This window comes from Larus michahellis, chromosome 2, assembly GCF_964199755.1.
Source record: "Larus michahellis chromosome 2, bLarMic1.1, whole genome shotgun sequence".
Lineage (NCBI taxonomy): Eukaryota > Metazoa > Chordata > Aves > Charadriiformes > Laridae > Larus > Larus michahellis.
Window position 1 is genome coordinate 79442733 of NC_133897.1, and position 27409 is coordinate 79470141.

At 42.1% G+C, this 27409-nt stretch overlaps 2 protein-coding genes across 2 annotated transcripts in view; one reads left to right on the forward strand and one right to left on the reverse strand.

Annotated features, from left to right (window-relative positions):
- Window positions 1-11504, reverse strand: part of MYLK4 (myosin light chain kinase family member 4) — an 81384-nt gene extending 69880 nt beyond the window's left edge. Inside the window, exon 1 of the mRNA XM_074576076.1 lies at window positions 11381-11504. Coding sequence (XP_074432177.1) covers window positions 11381-11436 — 56 coding nt within the window. The 5' untranslated portion in view covers window positions 11437-11504. The remainder of the gene's footprint in view (window positions 1-11380) is intronic.
- On the forward strand, window positions 94-27409 carry WRNIP1 (WRN helicase interacting protein 1). The gene is made up of 7 exons (XM_074576079.1): window positions 94-812; window positions 10341-10532; window positions 11443-11687; window positions 18465-18694; window positions 23243-23398; window positions 24250-24329; window positions 24809-27409. Exons 1-7 carry the CDS (start codon window positions 273-275, stop codon window positions 25082-25084), a joined length of 1719 nt encoding a protein of 572 aa, XP_074432180.1. The 5' UTR covers window positions 94-272; the 3' UTR covers window positions 25085-27409.

Consider the following 27409-nt stretch of genomic DNA (forward strand, 5'->3'; position numbering starts at 1 on the left):
GCCATAGTGGTCCCTGAGCTCAGGGGCCTTTCCGCTCCTGCGGGAAGCCGCCGCGGCGCGGTGGGCGCTGAAGGCACCGTTGTCCCCTTCCTCCCCTCGAAGCCGGCGAGGTTCCCTGCAGGGCGGGAAAACGGCATCCGCCTTCCCTCGCTGCTAGGGGCGGGGAGCGGAGGCGGGCGGACTACAGCTCCCGAAGGGCTGCGGGCGCCGAGGGCCGGCGGCCTCGCTTCCTGCCCCGGCCTCACCTCAAGGGCCGGCGGTGGCGGGAGCCGATGGAGGGCACCGACGAGGAGGTGCGGGTGCAGTGCCCCGTCTGCCTGCGGGAGCTGCCGGGCGCGCACATCAACTCGCACCTGGACCAGTGCTTGCAGGACCGGGGGGCTGAGGCCGAGCCGGGCTCTTCGCCCCCCTCCAAGCGGCCGCGCCTCGCTACCGCCCCGCCGGGGAGCCATGCGCAGGGGGAGCCGGAGGAGGCCCGCCCGGCCGCCGGACCCCCCCGCGTCTTCTCCCTCTTCCACAAGGGCCGGGGCGGCGGGCAGAGCCCGGGAGCCGCTGGCAGGAGGAGCGAGGCGGGGCGGGAGGAGGCCGCCGTGAAGCCGGAGGAGGGAGGCTCCGCAGCGCCGGCGGGCAGCGGGTCGAGCCTGGCGCAGAAGCTGGAAGGGCAACCCCTGGCCGAGCGGCTGCGGCCGGACACGTTAGGGGATTACGTGGGGCAGGAGCGGGTGCTGGGAGCCCAGACCCTGCTGCGGTCCCTGCTGGAGACCCACGAAATCCCCTCCCTCATCCTCTGGGGGCCACCGGGCTGCGGCAAGGTGAGTGGCGCCGCCGGGCCCCGCCGCCGCTCCTGCCACGGCCTGGCCCCGGGTCCAGCGGTGAGGCACCGGGCACAGGTTCACCCCGCGCAGCTCGGGTTAGGTGCCCAGGCCCTTCTCTGTCTCGTGTGGCTTTCGAGGCTAATGAACTTAAAGAGTGGGACCGGTTTATTTTTCTGAACTCACCCTTTTTTCTTGCCTTATTGGCTTCTTTTGTGATCTCTTTATGTGGGCTGCTGCCCAGAAGTTTTCACTTAGATTACAAAAGCACCACCTGCCGCCTGAATAAGACAGAAGTGGCTCAACCCCACCAGCCCCACTCCCTGCAGCTTGCACTTTGGTTACGCACGCCCTTGTCAGTTTCATATAATCTAGATTTGGTAAACTCCAAAGCTGTTAACTAAAATGCAGAAGGTGAGACGCTTAAAAACAGCAACAAAACGGAATCAGTAAAGATGGGTAGGAAATTGAGTGAAATACTGGCAAGATTACTAGTGTAGGGTTTGCTTTAGCTCACAAATTCCAGCCCCCTGACAGAAGGCAGCACAGGTGTGGAAGGGAGCTAACATCATGGCCAGCCACCCATCCACCTATAAACCTATAAAATAATCCACCTGAAACTGATAAGTTTTTGCAGGATCTGGCTGAGGGAGTCTCTTGTTCTGCCTCTTTTAAGATACCAGGGGCTGACCATGGTGAATCCCAAAAGGCACTATAATTACAGCACAGCAGTGAAGGGATCCACAGCTGTAGTGAGGGAAGGACCAAATGAATGTCTCAGGTGTGGTCAGGAGGGAGATCTCAAAAGATCTCACCTGCATTTTGTCCTTTTTCTCTGTGTTGTAGATTTTGGGGGTTGGGGGTGAAGCTAAGCAAGCAAAATATATGGTTATTTCTGTCAGTCTAATGTGTGCACAGCACTAAGTTTTGCATATTATATGTGGTTAGATATCTTGGTTTTGCCTGAGAGTATTTGTGGGAAATTTTGGATAAGGAAAATGATAACTGATGAATTAATGCTAGCACAGAAGTTAAGGACAGAGCAGCAGCTTGCTCTGCTCAGCACACTTACCTGAAGATAAGAAGAGACTTGATATGTATGGTATTTGAATAATAATGTAAGTTAATAAGGAGCAGGTGTGAGAACAATTGATAGATTAATACTGTTAGCAATGATGCAACAAGTTGTTCAGGCTAGATAACACAAAACTGAAAAGAACTAGCTAATGAGCTTAAATTATTGCCCCTTTCTTTAAAATAACTGGGTAATACCAGAAAGAGAAAGATCCGAGGACAAGAGGTAAAGAAGGGCTGTTTCTAAAAACTTGTCAAGGGTGAGGTGGCTCGCCAAGCAAAATGGCCAGAGACAGAAGTAGAATCGAATTCTTTAATAAATAGGAGTCCACCTTATTGAAGGAGGAATGTCTTCAGGGGCTTGCGTCTGTATTTATTCATACTCTTCTGCCTTTGGTTTCTTATCTGTGTCAACAGCATCTGCTTGCTCTTTCTTGAAGCCCTTTTTTTCCTTAGAAGATAATGCTGTTACGTATACAGTGGTAACAAAGCAAAGGCTGCATACAGTCTCTGGAAATTGGAACTGAATCCACTGGCCTTTGGGTTGTGGTCAGATGAATCCACTGGTTTTTTGGCTATGGAAATGCTTTTTCAAGAGCTTGTGACAGCTTACACTTGTGTTTCAGGTCTTTTTTAGGAGCCTTCTGTGGTACTAAGGCTCGTTTCAAATAGGGGTGACTTGTGTCATGCATGTAATAATGCAGCTTTCACTCTTCTTTCCCATGACCTGTCTTCCTCACCCATATGCCTTGTGCAGAGTTGTATTTACTAAGCTTTCTTCTCATAGAGTTTAAATTCTACTGCTCATGAGTCATCTGACGTGCTTCAAAGACTGTGCCTTTTGCCCCATCAAGGAGCGGTTCCACAATTTATCCGTTATATTTTCTCATTCCAAGTATTTAAGCTGTTGGGTAGCTCATCTCCTTCCTAGGTTATTCCTCAACAAATAAGTTTTGAGGCTACATGCTCAGACCATCCATTCCTGGCTGAACCAGAAATGCCTACTGCAAAAAGTTGAACTTCTCCCTTCACCCATGCGTATCAATGTCTCTAGGATAGTGCTAGAATATAATTTTATCTCAGGCCTTCTTTCCCATGAATCATATTGTCTGTCTCAGGTAAATGGCTTAAAGTTCTATCCTTTACTTGGATATTAAATTCCTGTCCTTGCAGATTTAATATGCAAGGCAAAATAGTCCCCCTAAAGAGGGAAAAAGAAGTCTGTGGTTGCCTGCCTGCCTTATTCAGTTACTGTTTGGGTTGTGTGTATATAATGTGTAAGAACACATTTCATGAGGAAGTAACCTGAAACAAGTGGAGGATGGACAGATGAAAGGGAAACCTATATCTCTTTTTATGTGAAGAATCACATAACTTAGTGCCTGAAACTTGAAAGATCTTGTGAAAGAGAAATAAGTATTCTCGCTGCCTCAGGACCTGGTTGACTGATAATCAAAAACTTCTGTTAAATACAGTCTTTTTCAGTGGGAAAATATTAAGAAATAATGGCATGTTATGTAGCTTCAAATGTAACAAGCCCATGTACTGAGCTCTGCTCATCAAAGAAAATAGCCTTGCACTGGAGAGTAGTTGCTAAAATAGGAGTATAATTAGATATGTTGGTCTAAATTCAGAAGTGCTGTGTAAGATGGTTATAGGCCCCTTAAACCTCTTCACACTTCTGCTACCCGTGGAATCTGATTATTGCCGCCCATCTATGCTTTCTTCTATTTCTACAGCTAAATGCCGCGCTAACCAATACTTTTGAAAAGGGTAGAGCAGAACTATGTAAAAAAAATAAAATAACTGGAGATGGATTAATCCTTGGGCCAAATTTCAAATTAATTTACATATTATTTATCAATCTGGACCTTTATGAGGAGTAGTAGTTCATCGGTCTTTTTCTGTCCTCTTCTACGCAAGAAGAGAATGATCTTGGCTATTAAACCGCTATAAATGCAGTATTTCATATTGTAGGTCAAGAGTACTCTTGGAGAATTTTTATCATGATTCTAATAAAGCTAGATACCTGAGGAGAAATACCTGTGTTTTGTACTGCTCTGCCCAAGTTGACTTCAGCCTCAGCTGCACTTGACTATTCAAGGAATCACAATCAAAATTGGAAAAGACAAAATCAGGGTACTTCTCTTATGAGTTTATCTTCTTTTGAGTTTCCACCTGTATTTATTGAGTTTTCTTATTTTAAGGGACCGTGATCTTTGTGCTTTTAATTTGTCATCCTGATTTCTTAGGAAGCCAAGGTGCTCTAGGTGAAAAGGCTTTGACTCTTTGGTTTTTTTTACTTTTGTCACTATTAAGTGTTGAACACAAGAATGTATTTTCTGCTTTTAAGAAGCTGGCCAGATGCAGGCCAGAAGAAGAAACACCGCCTCAAAGAGATGCCGTGGTTATTAACTTAGGAACAGTTAGCTTGTTCATCCTGACTATGCAAATTTTTAAAAGCCTGTATGAATCCTAGTGTAATCCGAGTAAGCCGTTCTGTGATTTATGACACCTTAATGCAGGGATTTAGATTTTTGCTTGTCTGCCATGGGGCACCAATTTTAGTAAAGAGTTAGCTGGGGGACACAGCGTAACTTGAGCACTGAATAATTTTCCTGCCACAGATACGGCTAAGCCTTGTAAACCTGAACATTCTGTATTTAAATACGGTAAACATTCCCTCTATGTTTGCTGTTTAGCAAGACAAAATGTAGGCAGCAAGTGTCTGGAACCTGCTTGCTAAAAAAGATAAGACGAACATTCATGCGTGATTTTCTGGGGTCCATATCTGCAATCTGGTACTAAGGTGAAATATGCCATGTTGATATGAGCGCAAAGCATTAAAAACCCCTTTCTTTCAAAGACCACCAAAGTGGTCTTTGAAGTTTGTATCAAATCTCCACTGAGTATATATTTTGTTTCTGGGATTTTCTTGTATTTCTTGTCTTTGTTTTTTATTCAAGACTTTGCTATGTGACACATTGAAACACAAGCAGCAAGTCCAACTTATGTATTTTGCTCCCCGCATATTTATTGTCCCTTTCCTCCAGCGTTTTTTATTTTGCTAATTCAAGTGATTACCTAAATGGCTATTTGATTACTTGAGTGTATTTCATCTTCTCTTGTTCGTACGGTTTGGGGCCTGATTTGAACCATTTGAAGTAATGAGTTCTTTTGATTGATTACCATGAGATTTCTGACTGAAAATACTGTCTTTTACAGTAGCATAGAGTGAAAGTCGAGAACACCTCTGAAAAATGAGTTTGTCTCTGCCATTGCTTGGGAGAAGTCTTCGAATACAGTGTGCTTGATTTTGCTTATGCTAGTCTAAATCTGGAATAATTTAGGGTAGCTCTCTAGGAAGAGAAAACTGGAGAGAAAATACAATTGTATTTGTAAAGCAGATGGAATACAAGGAGACAAATCTGGATGCACCAAATGGAGGCACAGCTCCATTTCAGTAAACATTATGCAATGACCTTGCCTCTGTTTATGCTTGGTCGGACTTGGATTCTGGAAGTGCTGTAAACCACATGCTGTGGCTGTTGTTCAGTGACACCTTACTCCTCCAGTAGTCTCACAGTGGGCTATTTGGGGTGTGAGGAACCAAACAAGATGGGTAAGAATAGCATCTGCCCTTATATAAATGCCAACTGCTGCCACTTTTGATTGCGTTTATCTCTATAGGCAGTGTCCCTGAGCCATGTTCATCTGCTATCCTGCCAGTTTCCTTTAGACGCAGTCCGGCTCATCTCCTGTGACACAGTGCGGTGGCTTGGGGTGAGCTCAGCAGTGTTGGGTAGGACAGACCCCAGCTTTTTAAGCTGCATCCTAGGGAACTGCTCCCCTGGCTGGCATCCAAGGATGCTGGCACTGTTGGTGTCACGCTCAGGGCAGTGAAACAGACTGTGGCCTTTCCTGACTGCTTGTCAACCACAGTATGGCCCTGCTGCCCTCAAAGGGAGGGTTGAGCGTGAGGATAGGCTGTTGATGGCAACACCGTGTAAGCAAAGATATGGAAATCCTGGCCAGAATAAAGGAAGAGGCAAAAATACGAGGAAAGTCACGGTCAGAGAGCAGCATAAAAAAAGCAGGATGCCAGTTCAGAACTCTGATAACATAGTTTAGACCCTACAAGTCTATAGGTGTAGCTAGCCTGTTGGGCTTTTGCACTAGGCTGTCAGTCTTTTGTCATTCCTGCTGCAAACATAATTCACACTGTGGTTTGCTCTGGAACAAACCAGCAAAGTCACTTGGTGGGGAAGCCTAGATGCCAACTAGATTATCCCTGCTCAGGAATAATCCATGCTGCACTGCAGTCTATACTCTAATGCAGATCTGTGCCAGATCTGCTTTGGTCACCCAAACATGGCCTAGCAGACTGTGCAACCTTCCAGACTTGATGGGAGAAGCATGTATGTTGGAAGGCCCCATCTATGTACAAGGAGCTCTTGCACCAGTGTGGTCCCATAAAGTGTAGTACGAGTGTCAGCTCTTCATGAGAAGGATGTGAGAGGTGAAAAGGGCTGTGAGGCTGGAACAGAACAGAACAACTGTGAGCTGTTCTGCACACCTTGCAGGAGCTCTCTGACATGACTGCTGAACACAGTATAGATATAACCTGAGAGACCATGTGTTTTCTGTGACTGACACCTACAGTGACTTTTTTGCTAAAGTTATGCAATTTAAGAATGAATAAGGAAAGTCTCCATGAACAGGCAACTGTAGGCAGATCCCTAAACAAGGCCTAGCTGATCTTCCACAAGAGTGACCTTAGATTTCAGTCAGCTCTTGACTGGAGTCGTCTTGACTATGATCTGACCATATACAGTAATCTCTTCCCAATTTTTTCAATTCTGCTTTCTGAAGAGAGCAAGGCAGTACCACTCTTTATTCCTGGCTTTGATGAGCTAATGCAGCGGGTATAGTTTAATGGCCTGGTAAAGAGGTGCAAAAATTAAAAGACCACCTTGCTTCTAAGCGGGTAATGTTAGGCATTGAACATCAGCATTAATAGGACATGCTTAATTTGTACTTGCTTTTTTTTGTTTTCTTCCAGCCATGGGTGTGAGGCTGCATTGACTAGGGGCAGCGCAGAAAATAGGGAAATAGGTTACGCCAAAGAGAGTTGCCCAGTCAAGAAAACTTGTGGATATACAGAAATTTCTTGTCTGCTAGTACAGACATACAGCTAACCAAAACAGCAAATCTGATTGACTTATCTGCTCTGACAGCAAGAGATGCGTATAGCCAAGCACACTTTGTGGGTTACTTTTATTTCATCCATAACTCTCATCTAATCCTGGAGGAACTGGTAGCATAGTTGCTGGGAGTGGGCTTGTTTGGCTATTTTTTTGTTTGGTTGGTGGGTTTTTGTAAATCTCGGGTAATTGCAGCCTTTGGGAAAGGATATTCCCCTTTGGGCTGGCATGAAGAAATTTGCAGGATGGTGGAGGAGAGTTTCAGTAGTTAAATGTTTGTTCTGTTTGTAATGAATCTGGAAATAAGGGACCACAGGCTCAAGTTGAAAATGTTATTCATGGGTGAGTAATGGTTCATGAAATTCTTGGTGGATATGTTTCCATGTTTCAGAATGGCTCCTTATGATGGCACTTCTTCAGGCTGTCTCAACAGATAAGTCACTAAAGTCTTGCAGTTTTCAGCATAAAACTTGAGATGAGTTTGGACAGTTTGGTGGGGTCACGGAAGAGGACGGGATTTCTGAAAGGGGCAAGGATATTACACTGTGAGCTTGGTGTAAGGTGTAATTTTTAGTGAAGTTAGCAAAAGGCATAGGATCAGTCCTGTTCTCATTGATATAAATACCACTTTACTTATGGGAAGCAATACTTCTGCTCCTCCCCAAAAGGAAAAAAAACATGATCTAAAGAAGAAACACCCATATAATAAACAGAGCAGAATATCAACTTGTTTAGATTTCCACTTCCTGCTTGTTATGTTCATTCTGATATGGAAATCTCATTCATATTAAATTGCAACATCAGCGTCACTATTTTAAAAGACTTTTTTCCTAATGTAAGAATCAAACCTACTACAAAATTTATTTCAGACAATGAAAGATAGTCAGTGTGTTTTCTTATGCCTTATTCTGTATTGGGTTTTTAATTTTCTTCTTATCCCTCAAATACATTGCCCCTGAATTTAGTGAGAGAAACTAGAGGTTTGGCATATTAGTTGCAGTTCTGTGCTAGTGCCTTCCATACTTAGACCATCCTGCTTAACGTAAAGTCTCCAGTGGGTTATATGTTCCCTAGGTTGTAACCTGATAGTAACAAAGAGGGGGAAAACAGTGTAGCATGTTACTGAGTTTCACTGCAGATGGTAGGAGAAAAAGTAGCATAAAAAAATTGAGCTCGCTGGGAATAATAGGCTTTCAGAGGAATAGGGAAAGTTTCATTGTGATGGGCAGTTTAACTTACTAAATGAATGATTGTGCAGAACAGAAGGAAGAAGCCATGAGCATGCCTGTCCATGTCAAGCACTGCTTTCGAAAGGCAATGTTTGTTATTCTTATTACAACCTTTGTTGACCCAGAGGTTGGCAGAGCGGAGAGGTACATGCTGGCTGAGAGCCGTGCAGCAGTTTTCAAGCAGATTCTTGATCTAACAGTAACTTTCAAACAAATCTCTGTAATTTTTTTTCCAAATTAGGGGTAGAAATATGGACTCTGTGCATGTGCTTAAAAATAAATCCTCATTGCGTTTTTTTTTCTGAACAACAAAACTATCTATGACCTAATGAAGGCCAGGATGCAGTTCGAGCTACCAGTTCAAGTGGAGCTACAAGAAGTATAGCCACTTGATATTTTTTCTTTTTATCCCCCCCTCCCTCCCTGCTGCCACTTTTAGAGAAGGAAGAGGTACATTTTTCCTTTTTCATCCTCAAATTTGATGTATTGGGGGTTTCCATTCTTTCAGTGATTTTTAAAGCATGAGTACATGCTCTGAAGGTACATTCTGAATCAAGGCCCTTTTGTAAGGAAACACCAACTTTGGTTTTATCTTGTCAGCTTAGTTTCAAAGATAGTTTCACTTTTTGGTTTTTGATTTCCCAGTTCTTCCTGATTTCTGTAGGCTTTGCTGCAAGCACTCCAGTGTCTTTCCAGTCTTGCTTCTGCAGTGATACAAGGAGGGGAGAGGCTAGTGCTTCAGCTGCAGGATTGAGAGAGGATCTGACACAGGATGTGAGTCTTGTATTAGGACATGAAATGACACCTCTGCTGAAGACATTCAGGAAGCCCTTACTAAAACTAAAGCAAGAATAAATAGCGATACATCCTCCCCCTTAGCCTCCCCTTTCCCATCTTGGGCTGGTTGCCATTTCAGGGACAAGGAGATCCATTAAAAAGAGCAGCGCTGTTAGGGCAGTGAATGAGGTCCTGCCAACACCACTGGTAGCCGTGTGGTAGGTGGTTGCTTCTGCAGCCTCCGTGCAAGAGGATCAGGTTGGCAGCACCTGCTGCTTTAACCTCAGTACTTGGAATATCTTCTGAAGCGGTTTTGTCAGCACCTGTCCCACTCCTCATCTGCTGAGGCTTTCCTGTCTTCAGTCTCCTTGGGCTCCTCCTTTAATAGAAAAGTGAGCTTGGTGGAAGAATCACCTGTTTTTTCGGTAGCAGCACTTTCAAGTGGAGATCCACTCTGCTTGGGACATCCAGATACACCTGCCTTTACTAGGGGTTGTGAAGAAAAGTCTGAAAATAATGCCTGTGATGTTTTTGGGTGTAGTAAATCTGCCTAGTAGTACCAGAGGTTGCTTGTGCTTTGTTAGGCTCAAGTGAAATTCCCTATAAATAAATTCTGATTTGAAGGAATTGTCTATAAGGAAAGAAAAACAATGTATCTGCTCAAACCAGACAACAGTTTCTTCAGTCAGCTGTCTTTTACTTCCCTAGGCCAGTATTTGATTGCTGTTGACTATTTAGATTTAAAGAGTTACATTTTCTTAAGTATACCTACAGTTTCTAGTACTGTAGCTTTTTATTTCTTAAACGTGGTTGCACCGTAAACTCTCCTGCAGGTGTCTCGGGGTAGTCCAGCTCTTTATCCATTAATATACTCTACAAAATAATTGAACGGCAAATTGCAGTCAGCCCGTCTTATGTGACAAATGTATTTGGTGAAGAGTTCTTCTGTGGTAAAGGAGACAGCTGTCATTGCTGTCCTTTTCAGTATTGCGACTGAGTAGGTCTGGTACGTAAAAGTGCAGGCATTAGAAATGCAGCAGTGGAATTGGCAGCTGCCTCTTGCAGGAAGTTTTTAAATCTTCTGTGTGCTAGAATAGCATAAAGTAAAATACCTTACTCTGTAAACTGTCAACACGGTCCCTTTGTCCAGAACATTTAGCTTTGTTCTTTACATATTTCCTTCAAATGAGTACTGTCTGTGTCCAAAACGATTTTTACAAAGCTTTCTCCTATTGCTGTTTCAGACTACACTGGCACACATCATAGCCAACAGCAGCAAAAAGAATGGCACGAGGTTTGTGACACTGTCGGCCACAAGTGCCAAGACAAATGATGTTCGAGATGTCATCAGTCAAGCCCAGAATGAAAAAAGACTCTTCAAGAGAAAAACCATCCTCTTTATTGACGAGATCCATCGTTTCAATAAATCTCAACAGGTACTGTACTACGCCGCTTTTTGGAAAAAGCCTTTGTCAGTACTTCTGTAAAAGTTCCCACTTTGCCTTAAGATGATAGCTTACTTCAGGCTTTTGATTATAATGTTAATGTTTTTAGTAGATTAATTTGGGAAAAACATAAAAATTAAATTTCATAGCTAAGTTCTGATCAATGTTTAATTATTGTGATTCAAAGATTTAAATAAAAGTCTGAGCTATACTTGACTTTTGTTTCTGCAAAGTCATGTTAGTAATGTTTGCTGTACATATCTTCATTTCAGCCTCCTCCACAAGGGTAGCATTCTGCATTACCTTTAAAAAGGTCTGGAATGCGGATGTGCCTAGGGTGTTTGGTTTAATGTTGTCCCCTCTTCTCTGTGAGAAAAGAGACCATAGTCATACCATGGAAAGCTTGAATTCTGCAATACAGTTGCAGTTTCTCTAGCAAACTGTACTCTGATCTTCCTATCATTTTCTGAGCCATCCTACAGAATTATGCAGGGAACTGTAGCCCTAAAGATTGGTTCCAAGAGTATTTAGAAGTAACCTCACTATTTGTTATACTTGATACGGCAATTTCATGATATCTTACGTTTGCCAAGTAATAAACTGAGGTCACATAAATAAACTAAAAATTCACAGATTTTTGACACTGTTTCTTTTCAGCTGGTAGGGTCATTCTTGGTGCAAGCAGGAGTTACTAAGGTGAACAGCCCATAACGTGCTGTGTGTGTGAAATTAAATCATTTAGGTAGCTGAGCAGATGAGCTGCCTTGTCAGTGAGGTTATTTGTCATATCAACAGGGAACCCAAAGACTCACAAGACACAAAAAACATAGCCTACTCACATGGAATGTTTCAGGTTGTCATTGATTGCGATCAGCTTTTTCTGTTTCCCTCCCATCCTCAGGACACTTTCCTTCCTCACGTCGAGTGTGGAACGGTGACCCTGATAGGAGCAACCACAGAAAATCCTTCCTTCCAAGTCAACGCTGCTCTTCTGAGCCGATGCCGGGTGATTGTACTGGAGAAGCTCTCGGTTGAAGCGATGGAGGCGATTCTGATGCGGGCCGTCAGGTCTTTAGGGCTCCAGGTTTTGGGCCAGGGCAGCCAGCACGGCAACACTGCGACTGGCAGCAGCAGTGAGAGCTCGGAGTGAGTACTTTATGGGCTGCAGGGTGTTAACGCACACAGCCCGAGGAATTGACTGCCTGCCAGGGAGAGAATGAAGCAGTTGGGGGGTGGGAAGAGAAACCCTAGCCACTTCTAATAGTAAAGAAAAGAAGTAGCAGCATATGGCAGGGGCGGGGGGTGATAGGAGAGAGAGAATTCAAAGCACTGTCTCTCTCCATCCAAAACATAATCTCACCGTCTGGATTAGGAGAGAGGGTTTTATACTTGGATCTGTAGCTCCTGACTCACCCTCCCAGGATATTTAAATCTGTTCTGCTGCTGAGGATTTGCTATGGAAGCCCATAACTGGGTCTTTGTCATGTCCTAATGTGTGTTACTTCTTGCTACTGGTTGTAAAAGCATCATGTTACCATTAAGTGGTGGATGGGGCATCCGCTCTTAAACTAATTTGGAAGGGGCCAACAAAAGCTTGTTATTTTCTGATAATTTTTTTCTAATAAGATCAGGGAGGATACTATGCAAGATAAGTGCTGTTGTATATTTTATGGTATGCTGTGGGGAGGGGGGGCTGTCGCTGTGAGGTGTTAATAGATTGTTTTAAGATAGACTTTGTTTTTCTCTGCTCATTGTTGTCCAAGACAGATAGAATCACATTAAACATTTGGAGGAGTTTTGGAAAAACCGAGGTCCAGATTTGTCCATAAGGGATGTTATCTGCCTTCTGAAATGACTAGGTGGCATATAAGAATAGTGCTTGGTATTGTACTACTTTTATGCAAGTTGTTACAGTTCCTTCATGTTGATTCTTGTCTGTACTCCTAGTAATTAACAGTCTATTGACATGGTGGTAATTGGGCAGCACTCTGTATAAAATTAATGAGGGGGAGTCCACTTTGTCCTTTAGGTTTGTCACAGAACGTAAGCACTAAGAATCACTCGCCTGAATGCTGAGGTCAGGGCAGGGAAAAGGAAAGCTATTCCCATTTTATTTTTAGGATACCCTGCCCCATGGCTTACTCATTTGTAGCTTTAACATATTGTAGTAATGTGAATTTTAGAAGAGGGGGCAGTACTGCATGTCAGCTTTAATGTAATGGCACAGCTGTGGTTGTGACTACACCCTGACTGGGGTTCAGAGACTTTCCTTTCTGTATGGGATTAAAGTACAAGGCATAGTTTCAGCTGCAGTTGTTTGGGTTTGGGTTTCGCTAGACTCTCCGTATCTGTAACCTTCCGTTAGCTATGGATGATTTAAACAGCATGGTGTGGTGCTTCATCAAACTGAACGAAGTCTGGCAGGTAGATTGTCAGACTAGCACAGTTTCAGAAATCTATGAAAAGAGAGAGGGCCCTACTCCAATGGCTAACATAGGAGTCAAGCATTTGAAAATTAAAATGGGGTTCAGAATCTAGGAGCATTGGTAGTTGTGCATTAAGTCTTTCCTGTCTCTCCTGCTGCTATCTGGTTCAGGTCTGTAGTTGATACATACTGTTGCTGATGAGTTTGGTGTTCTATAAGCCATTCTGTCCCTCACTGTGGTTCTGGTTTTTGTCCTCCTCCTTGCTTCACTGTCCATACCATTTCCTCCTCCTTGCTTCACTGTCCATACCATTTCCTCCTTCTTGCTTCACTGTCCATACCATTTCTGCTTCTTCATTTCTTCTCCATCTACTAGTCTACAGGAGCAGATGTGTCTCGCCTTTTACCTCTTCACCTCCCTGCCTCTATGAAGCAGGGCTGTCGTTAGATGCAGGCAGGTAGCAGTGTTCATGCTGTCCTGAGGAATAAATTAAAGTCACCAATTCTAGTTGAATTGGTTGTTCACTGTGCTCACCTTTGCTCCAGACTTGGAAAAGGAGCTATAAGGCAGCATGTCCCCAAATGTGGGGCATGCCCACTTTGAAAATGCTGCAGAGATCTGTCCAGAAGGCACAAGAGATGTGTATATTGAATTTTATATTTCATTTCCCATGTGAGTCTTCCTTACCAAACCACAGAAGTGTAGTATGAAGTACTGCATGTGCTGCTTGGCCTCAGTTTATCAGATGGTCTTGGTATCACATTACTTGCCTAACATGATGTCTGACCTCGATGACATTTTGAAGAAGAGGATGATTCTTTGTGGTCTCTCCCATTCCCTTGAAGAATAAGATGAGAGTGAATCTTCCTTAGTCTTTACAGGCATCTTCTGTGCTCAGCAAGAACACAGCCATCGCTGAGTGATTCAATAGGTTTCACTGTCTCTGCACTCCATGCATGTACAGCAGTTATCAAAAGGAAAGTGTGCTCTACATGAATCTGTTTCCTTAAGTTTTCCTGGTGGCTTTTTCTTATCTTGCTTCCACCATTGCTGCAGGTTTCTGATGAGGTTATGTCGCCTGGCTTCGCTTCACCCCACTGTGGCCTTTTCTTGCTGTAAAGCTGAAATAGAGATAGCAGGAGGTGTTACCTACTGTGGTATCTTTTTCTTTGCTATATCATCACGCTCATAAAGCTTCTTTGACAGTTTTTATATTTATTAGTTACTGGATTTCTTTAGGATAAGATGTGCTTTACGTTGTATTTTCATGAACTTTACTGCCATCAAAGTGTGCCTCTTAAAGCCTGCGGTAAATTAAGCTGAAAGTCAGAGGAATATAAAAGGAAGAAACATACTAATGAAGAAGAAAAGTAAGGAGAAGTCAATGTTAAAGATGCTTTATATTACTGAAACTTTGCCTGTGCTTTCTGCAGTTGACACTGTCTCAGTTGTAGCGCAAACTGTTCCGGGTGTACACTGATGTGCTACACTTACACGTGTCAGTGATGGAGGAAATAAAATTCGTCTTTTCTTGGCTTTTTATTTTTATCATTCAAGTGCTGCCTTCAGAGTGGTATCTCTAATTGAAGTCAGACAGTAATCTGGATGGTGGATTAATGTATTTGAAGTTAGATAGCACAGAAGGTGCACAGCTGAGGGAAACGAAAGAATCCCCAGTTTCCTTTTGGCAAGCCCAGACATCATGCAGTTCAGCTTGTTAGTGGCTGTATTACAAGTACTGACAGGTTTTGAATTCACTGGTTTGTAAATCACGGTGTTGAAGATGGTCTTCCTTTGGGTCTTTAGTGTTCAATGCCTTTTTGAAAATCATTCCCTTTTTGGAACATCCATCCAATTTCCTTGCAGGAAATAGAGTTGCCAGCATGAGAGGCAACATTCAAAGACAATGCCGTTAAGGCAGTGAGCAATACATTATCATACTGCAGTATTTCAGATGAAGAGCCGTATTTGCCTGTAAGAGTGTTGCAGTTTGTCAAGGAGCGAGTGTAGTGAGAATATTGCACTGAGAAAGTAAGAAAGTACTGATTTATATGTGAAAGAAGCAGTGGGTACTTTCATCTCATGTTCTGCTCAATTATTTTTAAATCTTTCATGATACAGGTTCTCCTGGCCTGGACTACCTTGTATTTACTCTCTGATACTTCTTACGCCCTCTTCTCATTGTATCAAATGCTGCGCTGTTGTACAGGTTTTATGGGTAGATCATCATATGTTTCATGTTGGTTCTTGGCACAAACTGTCTTGAGGGTATGGAGATAAGGAGGAATGGGAAGAAGGATTTATTATCCTGTAGTGGTAGTTTTCCATTTCTTAAGCTAATATATCACCTTCAGCTCAGTGAGTGATGGATCCTGGGGCATCCCTTTTGGCTTGTTTATGTTTTTGTCTCCAAGTATCATCAGTTACAAGGTACCAACATTAAGCATTGGCATGCAGTGGGTGTTCAGTGTTAATTTTGGAGATTGAAAAAAATATGAGCTTGCCCATCTGCAAGAGGATCCGGAGCTTGGGAAGAGGTCAGAAACCATGGGAGTTATTCTGCCTTGCAGTTCCAGGGTGTACAGAAGTCGGGTAAAGTGTAAGGGTGTAGGGCACTTGAACTTCTGAAGACAGGGTGGGCTTAAAAATGTAAAATACAGCAAGGGTCTTTTGAAAGCCAAGGTAATGAAATAATTGTCATCCTGATTTTGAAATAAGGCTCCTGCCTAGTGAAGTTAAACCATCAAAAAAATGGAACTTAAGATTTCAATTCATCAGAAAAAATAACTGAATTCAGTTGTTCTGAGTATAAAATGTTACTGTTTCCAAATACTGAGCGTAAATGGAGCTGAGATTATGGAACAGGGAAGCATTATGTTGTTTCCAATCAGTAATTCTCAGCAATATGCTGTGCAAATAGCTTGTATGTGGCAATTTTCTCCATTTGGTTTTGTTCTTTATTATGCCCTGTATGTCATGCTATTGTTGTAGACATGGACTGGATCAGCCTGATATATAATACATTATTTGGAGTGGAATTTCTGTTACCAGTATGTTGTAACTTGGATTTCACCATGGAAGTGGACAAGGCCTTTGCTTGTAACCAGATTTTCCTAACTTCCTTGTGCATATTTTTTTCAATTCCTGTGATACTAATTGCTTGTGTTGAGTCAGCAGGGCACTTAGAGACCTACAGTGAAATTGAAGAGAGAGGAATACAACTCGGCTTTCTTGCCCAGCTTCTAATTAGCAAATAAATGGCAAAAGTGCTCTGAGGCCTCAACTTTGTTTGGGACAGACGTCTCAGCTTCTTGCAAGTGTAGTATCTGCCTTTTAGGGCTCTGAAAGCTTCACCTCCACTTGCACTCGTTGAGCGCAGCTGTGGGTATCCATGTGAGGAAGCCTCAAGCACATGGTCTTCTCTGCAAACAGGAGGCAGAGCTTAGCCTTTGCAGGTGAAACCTTCTCTTCAGTCTGCCCTGTTGGTGTATACCAAGTGTTTGCTCAGTGTGCAGCATATTTGGTTTTGTTCCCTGTTGATGGAAGTATTAGCAGCAGGATGCCTGTTTGTAGTGCCTGCTGGGTTTTTAAAAATGTCTTTGCTTTCTTTCCTGGCTTCTTTCGTTGCACGTAGAAAAATCTGGTGCCTATCTGTAGTGCTAAGGGGTGAATGGAGCTCCCTGATTTTCAAGGAGTTTGATGCATGAGATACTTGACTGAATAAGTCCCTGTTACATTGTTCTTCTTTACAGTTCAAACGTGAAGATGGTGTTTGAAACACATAGGAGAAAGTGCAGTTGTTTTGTAGTGCCACACTGTGTGTGTGTGTTTTGGGGTTTTTTTAGCTTTATCAAATACATGAGAATGAAGAAGATGGAAATAAAAATATGATGAGATGCATATGTGTATATAGATAGATTTATTTTTCCCACAGGATGTGATTACTGCTGCCTAATCTCTGCAACATGGGTTATGGCCCTAGAAGACATGTGTCAGTCTTCACTTGCAGTGGTGCGGAATTAAGATTGTAGCTCTAAAAGTTTTTCTCTCTTATATGTGGACATGAGGGGGCACAAATACTGTCTGTTGGAGTTTTTCCAGCATCTACTGTTTTTTTCTTTTGTGTGACAAGTGCAAAGTGGATTTGCAAGGAGGAAGAGGAGGCAAGTAATAAAAATCAGTGGATACATGTGTCTGGGAACCCTGGCGTTGCCTTTTCATTCACCACTTCTAGTAACAGTAATAAATCTTTATGATGAATGAGGTGCAGGGCTGTTGTGAATCCTTAATTATTTGGCACACAAGGACTTCATAAGAAATTGCCTCTCGTGCCAGCTCTGTGCGTTAATCTATGCTGATACATGTCACTCTTGATTTTCAGTCCAGTTACTAAAAATGGCTAAGTTTGGACCGTTACTTAATGTCATGCTTTAATTCCACTAGCTGCTCTTTCCAAATAAAATCAGTTGTACCCTCTGCCCGGCAAACACCTTAGCCATTATCTTGTCTACATAACTGAAGTTTGAGGGTCAAATCCTCAACAGTATGCATGTGAGATGTGCAGAGGCGAGTTGGTTTGCATGTGCCCTGACAGTGGTGATTGCAGCCCAGCAGATGAAAACCTGGAGAAAGAGCCTGAGGACTTTCCCAGATTTTTCACTGACCCGCTATGAGATCTCAGGAGATCTTTACCTGCTGCTGCATTTCTCAACTCTTCCTGTCTTGTTCATTTAGCTTGTGTGTTCACTGGAATTTGCTTTTTTATGTGTTTGTATAGTCTGGCACACTTGGAGTAGTAGATGGCAAGAACAGTGCATGCACTGGGATGCCTTTTCTTTCTAGTAAGATATTTTTTGTACCCCAGTGACTAAGATGTAATAGCTCTTAACATTTAAAAAAAAAGAATGCAGGGCACTCAGATGCTTTACAATGTAAACAATCCTTCCAGTTGCTGCTTTTTAAAGAACACCTGATAGCCTCTCTTGCTGGTGGTAGTTAGTTCAAAACCTTATGCTAATTACTTTATACTTCAGTGTACTCTCTCACGTACACGTGGATAGCTTCCTACCTTTTCATTCTCCTTCCAACAAGGAATTTGAAGTGCTAGCTATGAAATGCTGATGGAGTAAAACCTTGTAAAGTTCAGTTGCTTGTGCTAGAATTGTGCTCTGGCAAAACGCTAGCCCTACTTTCTGTTGAGCTTGATGACATGAGGAAAAATAAGGGGGTTAAATAGATGAGAGCTCCTGCCCTACCTTTTTCATGTGCAATTGTATTTAACTTGCATTGGGGCAGGAGGAAGAGGGGTTGGGTCCCACAGTGTTCCCCCACACTCTGCAATGCTTAATCATGACAGAATGAGTTAATAACAAAACTTGAACCCAACAAACCTTGCCTTTGCCTCTCAACAAACTTTGTAAAGAAATGCCATCTCTAGCTTAAATACGAAAGGAGAGGAGCATGGATCAGGGCTAACTGTATGGTTATTCTGTTGCAGATTCCCGGTGTACATCGAGGAGAAAGCTCTAAATACCCTAGCCTACCTTTGCGATGGTGATGCAAGGACCGGACTAAATGGACTCCAGTTAGCAGTTCAGGCCAGATTAGCAGCGGGGAAGACCACCCCTTTAAATATTAGCAAAGGTGGTTCTGCAGATGGCATTGTGATAACAGAAGAGCATGTAAAGGAAGGGCTACAGCGATCTCACATCCTGTATGACCGAGCAGGTGAGTTCCTGACATAGTCTCTGAGAAGCAGTCTTCTCAAGAGCTGGTAGTCTCTATAATTTCTGTTTCTTCTCCCCGTTGCGTACCAGATGGTGAATCAGTGGTTGTACTGAAATTTGGCCTAAAAATTACTTTTACTTTACAGTGTAGCAGGCTCACCCAGAAATTCCTTCCAAACAGGGTTTCCTCTGACCACTTAAGAAGTGTAGGGTAGTTGAAAGACGTATTTGCATCCCTGCCAACAGTTCCACGGTGAAATTATGTGTTCTTTAAGGTTATTAGAATATTGTCTTCTAAGGGGATTGCAATGTAAAGAGGGAGAAGTAATTTGATGAGGAGATTTGTTCTTGGAGGGTTGGAAATCTTCCATTGCGCTTCTACTCCTTTGAAAGTCTTGGACGTGCTCACATTCACAACAATATAGGTGAAAACCTGAGCAGCTGGATTTATTTTTAGAATTGCTTTTTAAGGTAATGAATTTTGTAGCTTGCTTAGGGCAGGTCACATAAATCTAATTGCATTTAAGGCTTCCTAATGTGATAACCACTCTTGCTAAATTTGTGACTTGGCAATGTTAGGCATCACAGTAGTTGGCCACTATACCATTTTATGTGAGAAGGTTAAAAATCAGAGAGTGAATGTTAGGGATTAGATGAATCCCTTTGAACTCATATGCTAGTTCTTCGGCAATACTTGAATTACTGTGCAGTATAGTATCAAATGATTATGCCAAGCAGTATTTGGAGGATTGATTGGTTTTTGTTTTGCCACTGTATCTGATATGCTTAATTAACTGTTGCTACTCAAAACCTGTGATAATGGATTTTTCGAGGTTGGTTGTAAGCCCTTCCAACTCTGAAAAATGCCGTGATTCCATAATGTATATGTCTGTTTGCAGCCTTCTTGTTACACAGAGGAAACGATGGCTCATTGTCAAGAGAAAGTCAGCTGGGCAGATATTGATATGATGGCAGCTAAGTCGAGGGTAGACAGGGGGAGGGAGAAGAAAAATTTTATGGGGTCTGTGGCAGGAAGAAGTCATGATTAGGAGAAAACGGAAAATCTGACCAGTTTACTGGTGTGAGTTTCTTGTGCTGTGTAGGTCCCTTGTGTGTTTGCTGTCGCCTTGTGGCCACTGTCATGCAGAACTCTTGGCTGTGTCTATTGCTCCCAGCCTTCCTAAGCCTATTTGCTCTTAGAGATGGCAGAGTGTCTCTTCCTAAGGCTTGCATCAAGTCTAGGTAGCATGTGTCAGCCCCTTCTGCATGACAGAAATCCTTCAAGCTCTGTATAGGGTTTTTCTTTCTGTCAGAGATTTTCAGAGAGTGGTGAGAGCAGTGAAAATTCTGGTTTTCTTGACTGTACGAATGCCAAGGAGCCTGACACAGATACTGTCACAATAGCAGGTTGCTCGAGTACATGCCTTTACAAAATTCCTCTCCTCTGTGGAGTAGTCTGTGTCTCGGTTGACCACTTTTGTCCATAGTAGAGATAGCTGTTTGTCTTTTTATATACAAAGGGCTTCTGGATAGAGGCTGCTGTATAAATAGAGAATTTTTGTAGCAAGTTTTAGCTAATACTTTTTGAATCACCGTTGTGGTGGTGGAATCTACAATCTGCTAATATAAAGTGCTTCAGCCTTATAAAGTGGAGGGACATGTAGTGTGTTCATGTAGAAAGCACTAAATAATTGATTAGTGTTCAGTCAGAGTTGTGTCAATTTGGAATTTTGATTTTACATCATTATTTATTTTTGGTCACCTTTTGCAAAATTTGACAAATATATGTAGTTGGACATTCTTTTATGTACTTTCACCAAGAAGTCTAGGAAGGAAATGATTCATAATGCAGTCATTAGGCTATTGTTCTGATCTTTGTGCAGATAATCTATGCTTTCAAAAGTCTTCTTCTGTCCTTTATGGATGGGCAGTTGATATTTACTTTTGGCTAAGACAGAAAATGTTGTGAGATGGGAACTGTGATTTTACTTCTGCCCACTACCTTATAAATAGGGATTGCTGAAGAAGTCCAGATATTAATTATGGTCAGTGAAACTGAGGTCTTTTCCCTGTCTTCTACCAATAAGGCTTTAGATAAATCGTCATATTAAATTAACTGGAAGACTCTTCATGAGCACATAAAGCAATTTAGTGGCATAAATCAAAAGAGATTTATGCATCTGTATACATTAGACACTAGAAAGTCCCGTCCTCCCCAAAGCTTCTTGTGCAGTATCTTGTTTCTCATTGGAAAGGTACTTACCTTTGTGGGAACTGCATAGAGCAAATGTGTTTTGATTCCAAAAACTCTTTAGACTTTTGATTTCAAGAGGCATCCAGGATGCAGAACAGCAGCGATAGATAAGTTGGCATGTGTCTGTCTCCACTGAATTGATATGGCCAAAATCTGTGTGTTGGCTAACCAGCCTGAGAGACAGAGCTAATAAATAAAGGTCTGTAATGGTCTGTAAAAAGTTCTTTAATTATTTTTTTTAAATTTTTTCATTTTTTTTAAAGTGCTTCTGGTAACTTACATAGAATATATAGAAACTGCATTTTTTAAAAAGAAACATAAAACTTCGTTGCTCCATGTATTTTGCCATTAATTGAAATTGCATTTAAAATACAACTGAAGAAGTCCAAGTCTGGTGTATAAGTATTGTCATCATTTTGATGACTCAGTCACCAACATTAACTTTGTGAGGAAGGAGATAAAGGGAGAAAACTGTCCCCTTTCTCAGCCTGCATACTCTGAAGTCCCCTGCAGGTATGTATCTCTAGTCCCAACCTATCTCCTGGATTCCTTCTGCCTCTCCAGCTGCTATCCCCAAGTATGACACTTTACAGTAACCCAAACAGTGTATAAAAGCACTCCAGGAAAAAAAAAAGTCCGGATGAGTCCAGCTTCTGCAGATATTTAAAGACTGTCTTCCTTACTTTTAAGAGACCAAGAGACGCCTCTTCCAAGAGGACAGTGCAAGTTCAGCTGCTTGGGTTTATTGCTACTAACTAACTCACTCAAGTGTTATGACAGAGCATGGACACGCTGTTTGTGTTGGCACGAGTAATGCCTGCATACCACAGGGCTCTTTGTGTGGAGTCCTCGCAAAAATAGCTGTCTGCTGCCTTGTGTACGCCAGCAGCGCGTGTGTTGAATTCCCCACAGAACCATACTGCAGCGTGTACAGCGTTGCAGGAAGATGGACCTAGTTTCTGACCTGGGAGGTAAAGATCTTGCTGGCTATGAAAGGATAAATTGCAGCTGTATGGGAGCTTTGGTTTTCTAACTCATGCATGCGGCCTTTTATTTGGCAGGGGCTACAAATGATGGTGATGTCTTCTGATACGGCCCTTGAGCTGTAAATCCTTTTAGCCGTAGGAAGAAGAGAAGTATTAACAGATGGCTATGCATGCAGCCAGTTGTCTTTATAATACACACTTCGCTGTGAGCCAAGGAATGCCAGGCACTTTAAAAAATAAAAAAGGCAGATTATGTTGAAAGTTTAACAACAATATTGCAGCAAAATACTCTTACGAGTTTGATTAAAAGAAATGCATAAGAATCAAAACCAGCTGCACAGAGAAAAATTGCAAGCAGGAAGGGTCTCATTCAGTGTGTGTAATGTTGACCCTCTGTTTTATCTGTAGCCCTGAAAAGATGTGTGGAATGGCTTTGTTTCTCCTTGGAGTCCATATCTAATCTTATATTAAACTTTAATGTTAAAAAAAATTACCTGGTAATTCATTCCATCTTCCCACTCCTTCTTTAGCAGTCTGGCATTTCAGGTTTTGTTTGTGGGGTTTTTGTTTCAGCGGCTTACAGTTTTCAGGACCCTTCCAGTAGTGCAGGTGCCCACAACTGAACTTGACATTTCTTAGGAATTTGCCAGGGTTGTGTGCTGTGATACAGTTTCCTCCAGATTGTATAATGTGCCATCATTATATATCCGCAGCAATGTTTCCTTTTTTTCCCTACATAGTACAGCAAACTTGTGTGTCCTTTACTGCACGCTTTATTTTCTGGTTTTAGTTGATGTGAAATTTCTTCTTCTAAATCATCACTAGTGTATAGTACTGGATTTCTCTGAATCTTCTCTTGTCTTCTCAGAGCTCTGTGTGTGTCCAAAAGCAATGGTCAGTGGATTGTATGTGGTCATACTTTACTCGTTGTCAATTAGGAGATATTTATATAGGGTGTTCTTCCTAACTGCTTAAAATATCTGTATGTTTTTTGTTTTGAAGGGAAGTTCATTAGGGTACCAAAACCAAATTGTTTGCCGTGCAGTGTTTAAAAAAACACCCTCCTTTTCATCTGCAGTTACTCTGTTTGGCTTACGTACTTAGTGGAATGAACCATGTGGAAAAGCACGAAGACGACGTTGAAAACATTTTAATGAACACCATAGTAACATACACATAAAAAGAACTTGAAAAAGCAGGTTATGTTTACCTGCTGTGATCTAGTAAAATATATTCTGTTCCCTTAAATGCATTTCACTTTTTTTCCTCCTAACAGCTTTGTGTATCTCTTCTTCCCCATTCTAAATAGGAGAAGAACATTACAATTGCATCTCTGCCCTGCATAAGTCTATGAGAGGCTCAGATGAAAACGCTTCCCTTTACTGGCTTGCTCGAATGCTTGAAGGTGGTGAAGATCCACTCTATGTGGCAAGGAGGCTGGTGAGGTTTGCAAGTGAAGATATAGGTCAGTATTTGCAGTATTTCTTGTTGGAATATTATGTTGAGTGAAGATCTGCCAGGCTTCAGGTTTCCAAAAACTGGCATTGGAGGAAAAAAAACGACCCCAAAACAGCTGTATGCAGAATAGGTACAAAACACTGAAATGCTCCGCATCCCACAAAAACTTTGTATACACAGACAGAGACCTATGTGCCGTGGCATTGTGATGATTACCTACTGCAGGAGAAACATATATTTTTGGGTCAGGTTTTGGCAGTGTATTAATATGGATTCTTTTAAACTCTGGTGACTGTAGGTCACTAGTAAACTTGTGTAACAGAGAATGTGCATTTCAGGGATGTCTGCTTTTTTAGTGACTCTGGAAGGTGAATGCCTAGCCTGACTTGCAAACCTCAGATTTGATAGCTGACTCCCTGGCTGTAAGGCATCTTGATTGACTTATCCACAGTAACAGCTGCAGCAACACTTCAGGCACGTATGTGATGGGTGAAGAGTTATGAGATCTGGGGAAGCTATGTCTATATAGCAATATTTCCCCATTTCTTTCTCAGTTCGAAAAGTAAGTGAATCATATATGGGCGGCTGCTGCTCAGGCTGCCACCATGTGGCAACAGATTTAGTCTGTAAATCATACCCACAATTTAGACCTTTCTTTTTGGGGGGAGGCAGAAGAAGGAAGGCTGTGGATGGAGGCAGTATTTCTTATGTACTGCGAAGTATTGTACCAGAGGTTCCAACATCTAAGAAAGCAACTTTGAAATGCGCATGGATAACCTTCTATCTTACAGGAGTGGGGGAAGACATGGTAACTAAAGTAAACTGACTAACCTGCTTTTATCTGATCCCTTTTTGTAGGGCTGGCAGACCCTTTGGCTTTAACACAAGCAGTTGCTGCTTATCAAGGCTGTCACTTTATTGGAATGCCGGAATGTGAGGTAAAGGCTTCATTAATTCACTGATGTGAAAGCAATGCAAACTGTAAAACCCATCTGTAATTATAAAAAGAAACAGAGATTGCAAGGACAAGGAAAATTTAGTTACTTGTTCATTCAGCACGCCCTTTCTTTGACAAGTAAGAGAGCATCCTAAATCTTAAAATAGATGTGGTAGTTTGAAATAAAATTCACTGCATATTTATTGTTAAGATGTGGTATGTGAACTAACGTCATTTTGCTGTGTCCATTTTTTTTCTCTCTGTTAAAATATTCTGATATTATAAAGTAGCAATTCCTTATTAGTAGTGAAAATTGCGAAGAGCTGTGTGATTGTTTAATCATATTTGTACTATAGTAGCAGGCAGAGGTCAGTTTAAAAACATAATCCCTGTCACGCTACACAAACAACCTGAATAACAGACCTTTTCCCAAAAAGCTTAAAAGAAGTCATTTAACATTTTTCCTTTTCTTGTTTCCAGGTCATTCTAGCACAATGTGTAGTGTACTTTGCCAGAGCACCAAAGTCTATAGAGGTGTACAGGGCGTATAGCAACGTCAAAGAATGTCTGAGAATGCACACGGGACCTCTGCCGCCTGTGCCGCTGCACCTGAGAAATGCCCCAACAAGGCTCATGAAGAACCTGGGCTATGGTAAAGGCTATAAGTATAACCCCATGTACAAGGAGCCCGTAGAGCAGGACTATCTACCAGAAGAGTTGAAAGGAACGGACTTCTTCAAGGAACGAGAAACGTGACCGCCTTGCGCGGAATGGGGTTTTGATTTTATGACTCGTACATTTGTACTGGGGTGCAAATTCCCCTTACTGTTTCAGCCATCTGTTACTGTGGTTGAAAGTATTAAGCCACTGAGCCTTTCAGATACTTTCTTATCCTTCTGGTTTTGCTGCTGTTATTCTGAAGGTGTTTTGTCAGGAATTGCAGCTAGGCAGTGTAGAAATGCAAAAAGCTTTATCAGTACAGTGCTGTTACCCTCTGGTTCAAATGAAATGGAGGAAAAACGAGAGACATATTTCTGGCTCTTGCTGTGAGACAAGGAATATTATTGTGGTGATTTTTAAAATCAGTATTTATTTCAGATTTTGAGAATGTTTATTTTCTGGAAAAATAGTAAATCGTACACCCTCTGCTAAAATATGGTAAATAAAATATAATTACAGTGTAATTCATGCTTTTTCAATGTTCCAGAGACTAATTTTGTACAACAGCATTTATTAAACCAATAAAGTTGTTAAAAATAGTGTCTATGCATTTGTTTAAATATTCTTATGACAGCAGTGTGGTTTTGAAAGTTTGAGGTTCCTTTAACTTTATCAGCCCTGCTTTCCAGAGCAAGAGTAAATCATTTTGGAAGTAGAATAGGCATGAAAATAGCTGAATTATGCTAGTTTTTTAAGTTGTATCACTTAAATTTTTTTTATTGTGTGGTGACATTCTGGGAAGTGCTTTTGGAAAGGAGATTCCTGGTAGTGAAACATGCTCATGTATTTCCAGTTGTGCTTCAGGAATTCCAGTAGCTTTGAATTGGAAAGCAGAGAGACACAAATTGACTTCCTGCTGTTATAATAGAGAGTTTGGCTTCCTCTTCCTACTGAAAACATATCCACGTCCAAGATTGCTGTTGACTGAACGTTTCAGTAAGTGGAACGTACGGTCATGGCAGTGTCCGTGATGTTGACAACATTCCTTCACTTAAGCGCTGATTATTTTTCTTCTCTTCAATCCTCCTTAAGTGTGCAGTGGTCCGGTGTGCTGAAAAGCCAGCAACTGCTAAAACAGCAGATGACTGTGCTAACTAGCAGTTGGGTAGCAGAAGAGGGCCGTGTTTGGCTAGAATTACAGCAGATAATTCGTGAAGAAGATTTCCATTACCAAAATACTGAGGAGGCACTGGGGCAACCGTCCACACTCGTCAAAGTGCCGTGGAGTAAACTGGCTACCAGTGATGAGGATGTGTGTCTTAGCTGAAAATTACCACCTACATGGTAGCGCAGTGCAGTTATAGCTGGATTTGCTCGGTAACTACTCAGGATTTGCTTGCTACGTACCCCGTATACCTTTGTTACCGGTTACCCGATGGACTGACTTCAAGGATTCCTGTCCTGATCCTGCTTAGTTCACGACGTGTGATGAGATCAAAGCTTACAATGCTTTCTGCACGGCTTCTGATCTTTTGCTGTTTGACTAAGAATGCCACATCCCTGCCAAAAGGAGGAGGTGGCTCTGCTGACTCCCCTGAGAGGTGTCAAAAGGTTGCTAACTCCTCCAAAAGGACTGCGTACCACAGATTGTGTTCTTGGGTTGTTTTTTTTATAATACTGAATAATTTGGGTTTTTTTACTGATGTGTTGCATTGGCTGAAAAATAACTGGTGCTTTGCTTTGCAGTTACAGTATTGAATTTAACATCAAAAAGAAAAGCAAAACAAACAAACTTGCATTCAGCTACCTAATTCAATTTGTGAATAAATATTTAATTTTCGGGCAAAGGAAGAAAACTCTTTTGCGTTGGAGCCGTACCGAGCTCTTAGCACCTCTCTTGAGCTGTGCGTGTGGTACAACCCAGCCACCTGCTGGTCAGCCGGCTGGTTTGCACTAATTGCAGGCAGGTGTTTCTTGACGGCAGAGGTTTTTGGTACTGTCGGGAGCTTAGTTCAGGGGTGCTGCTTCAACTGCGCATCCAGAGTTTGTTCAGAGCAAGTTCCGCAGGCCAGGAGGTCTGTGGTCTGGGGATGTGATTCCAAGTCAGGAAGCCAACTTGACTTGCCTGCAGCAGGAAATTCAGCTGATTACTCTTTATGTTTCGAGATACGCTGCTGGACCTTGGTCTTGATCGAAGGTTTTCAACATACAACCTGCAAAATCTGTTCTAACTGTCCCTGCAGAAAGTTTTTGATTACTGTCTTCCCTTGACCAAAGGGTATTTGTATTAGAGATTAATTTTGTTGGAAGGCTTCCGGCTTGGTTGTCTTCATATTAAGTTCTTCTGCGTGACAAAAATGTAGGACTTAAGCCAAGGATCGTGGTGTAACTGAAATGTTTCAGAAATTAAACTGACTGCAT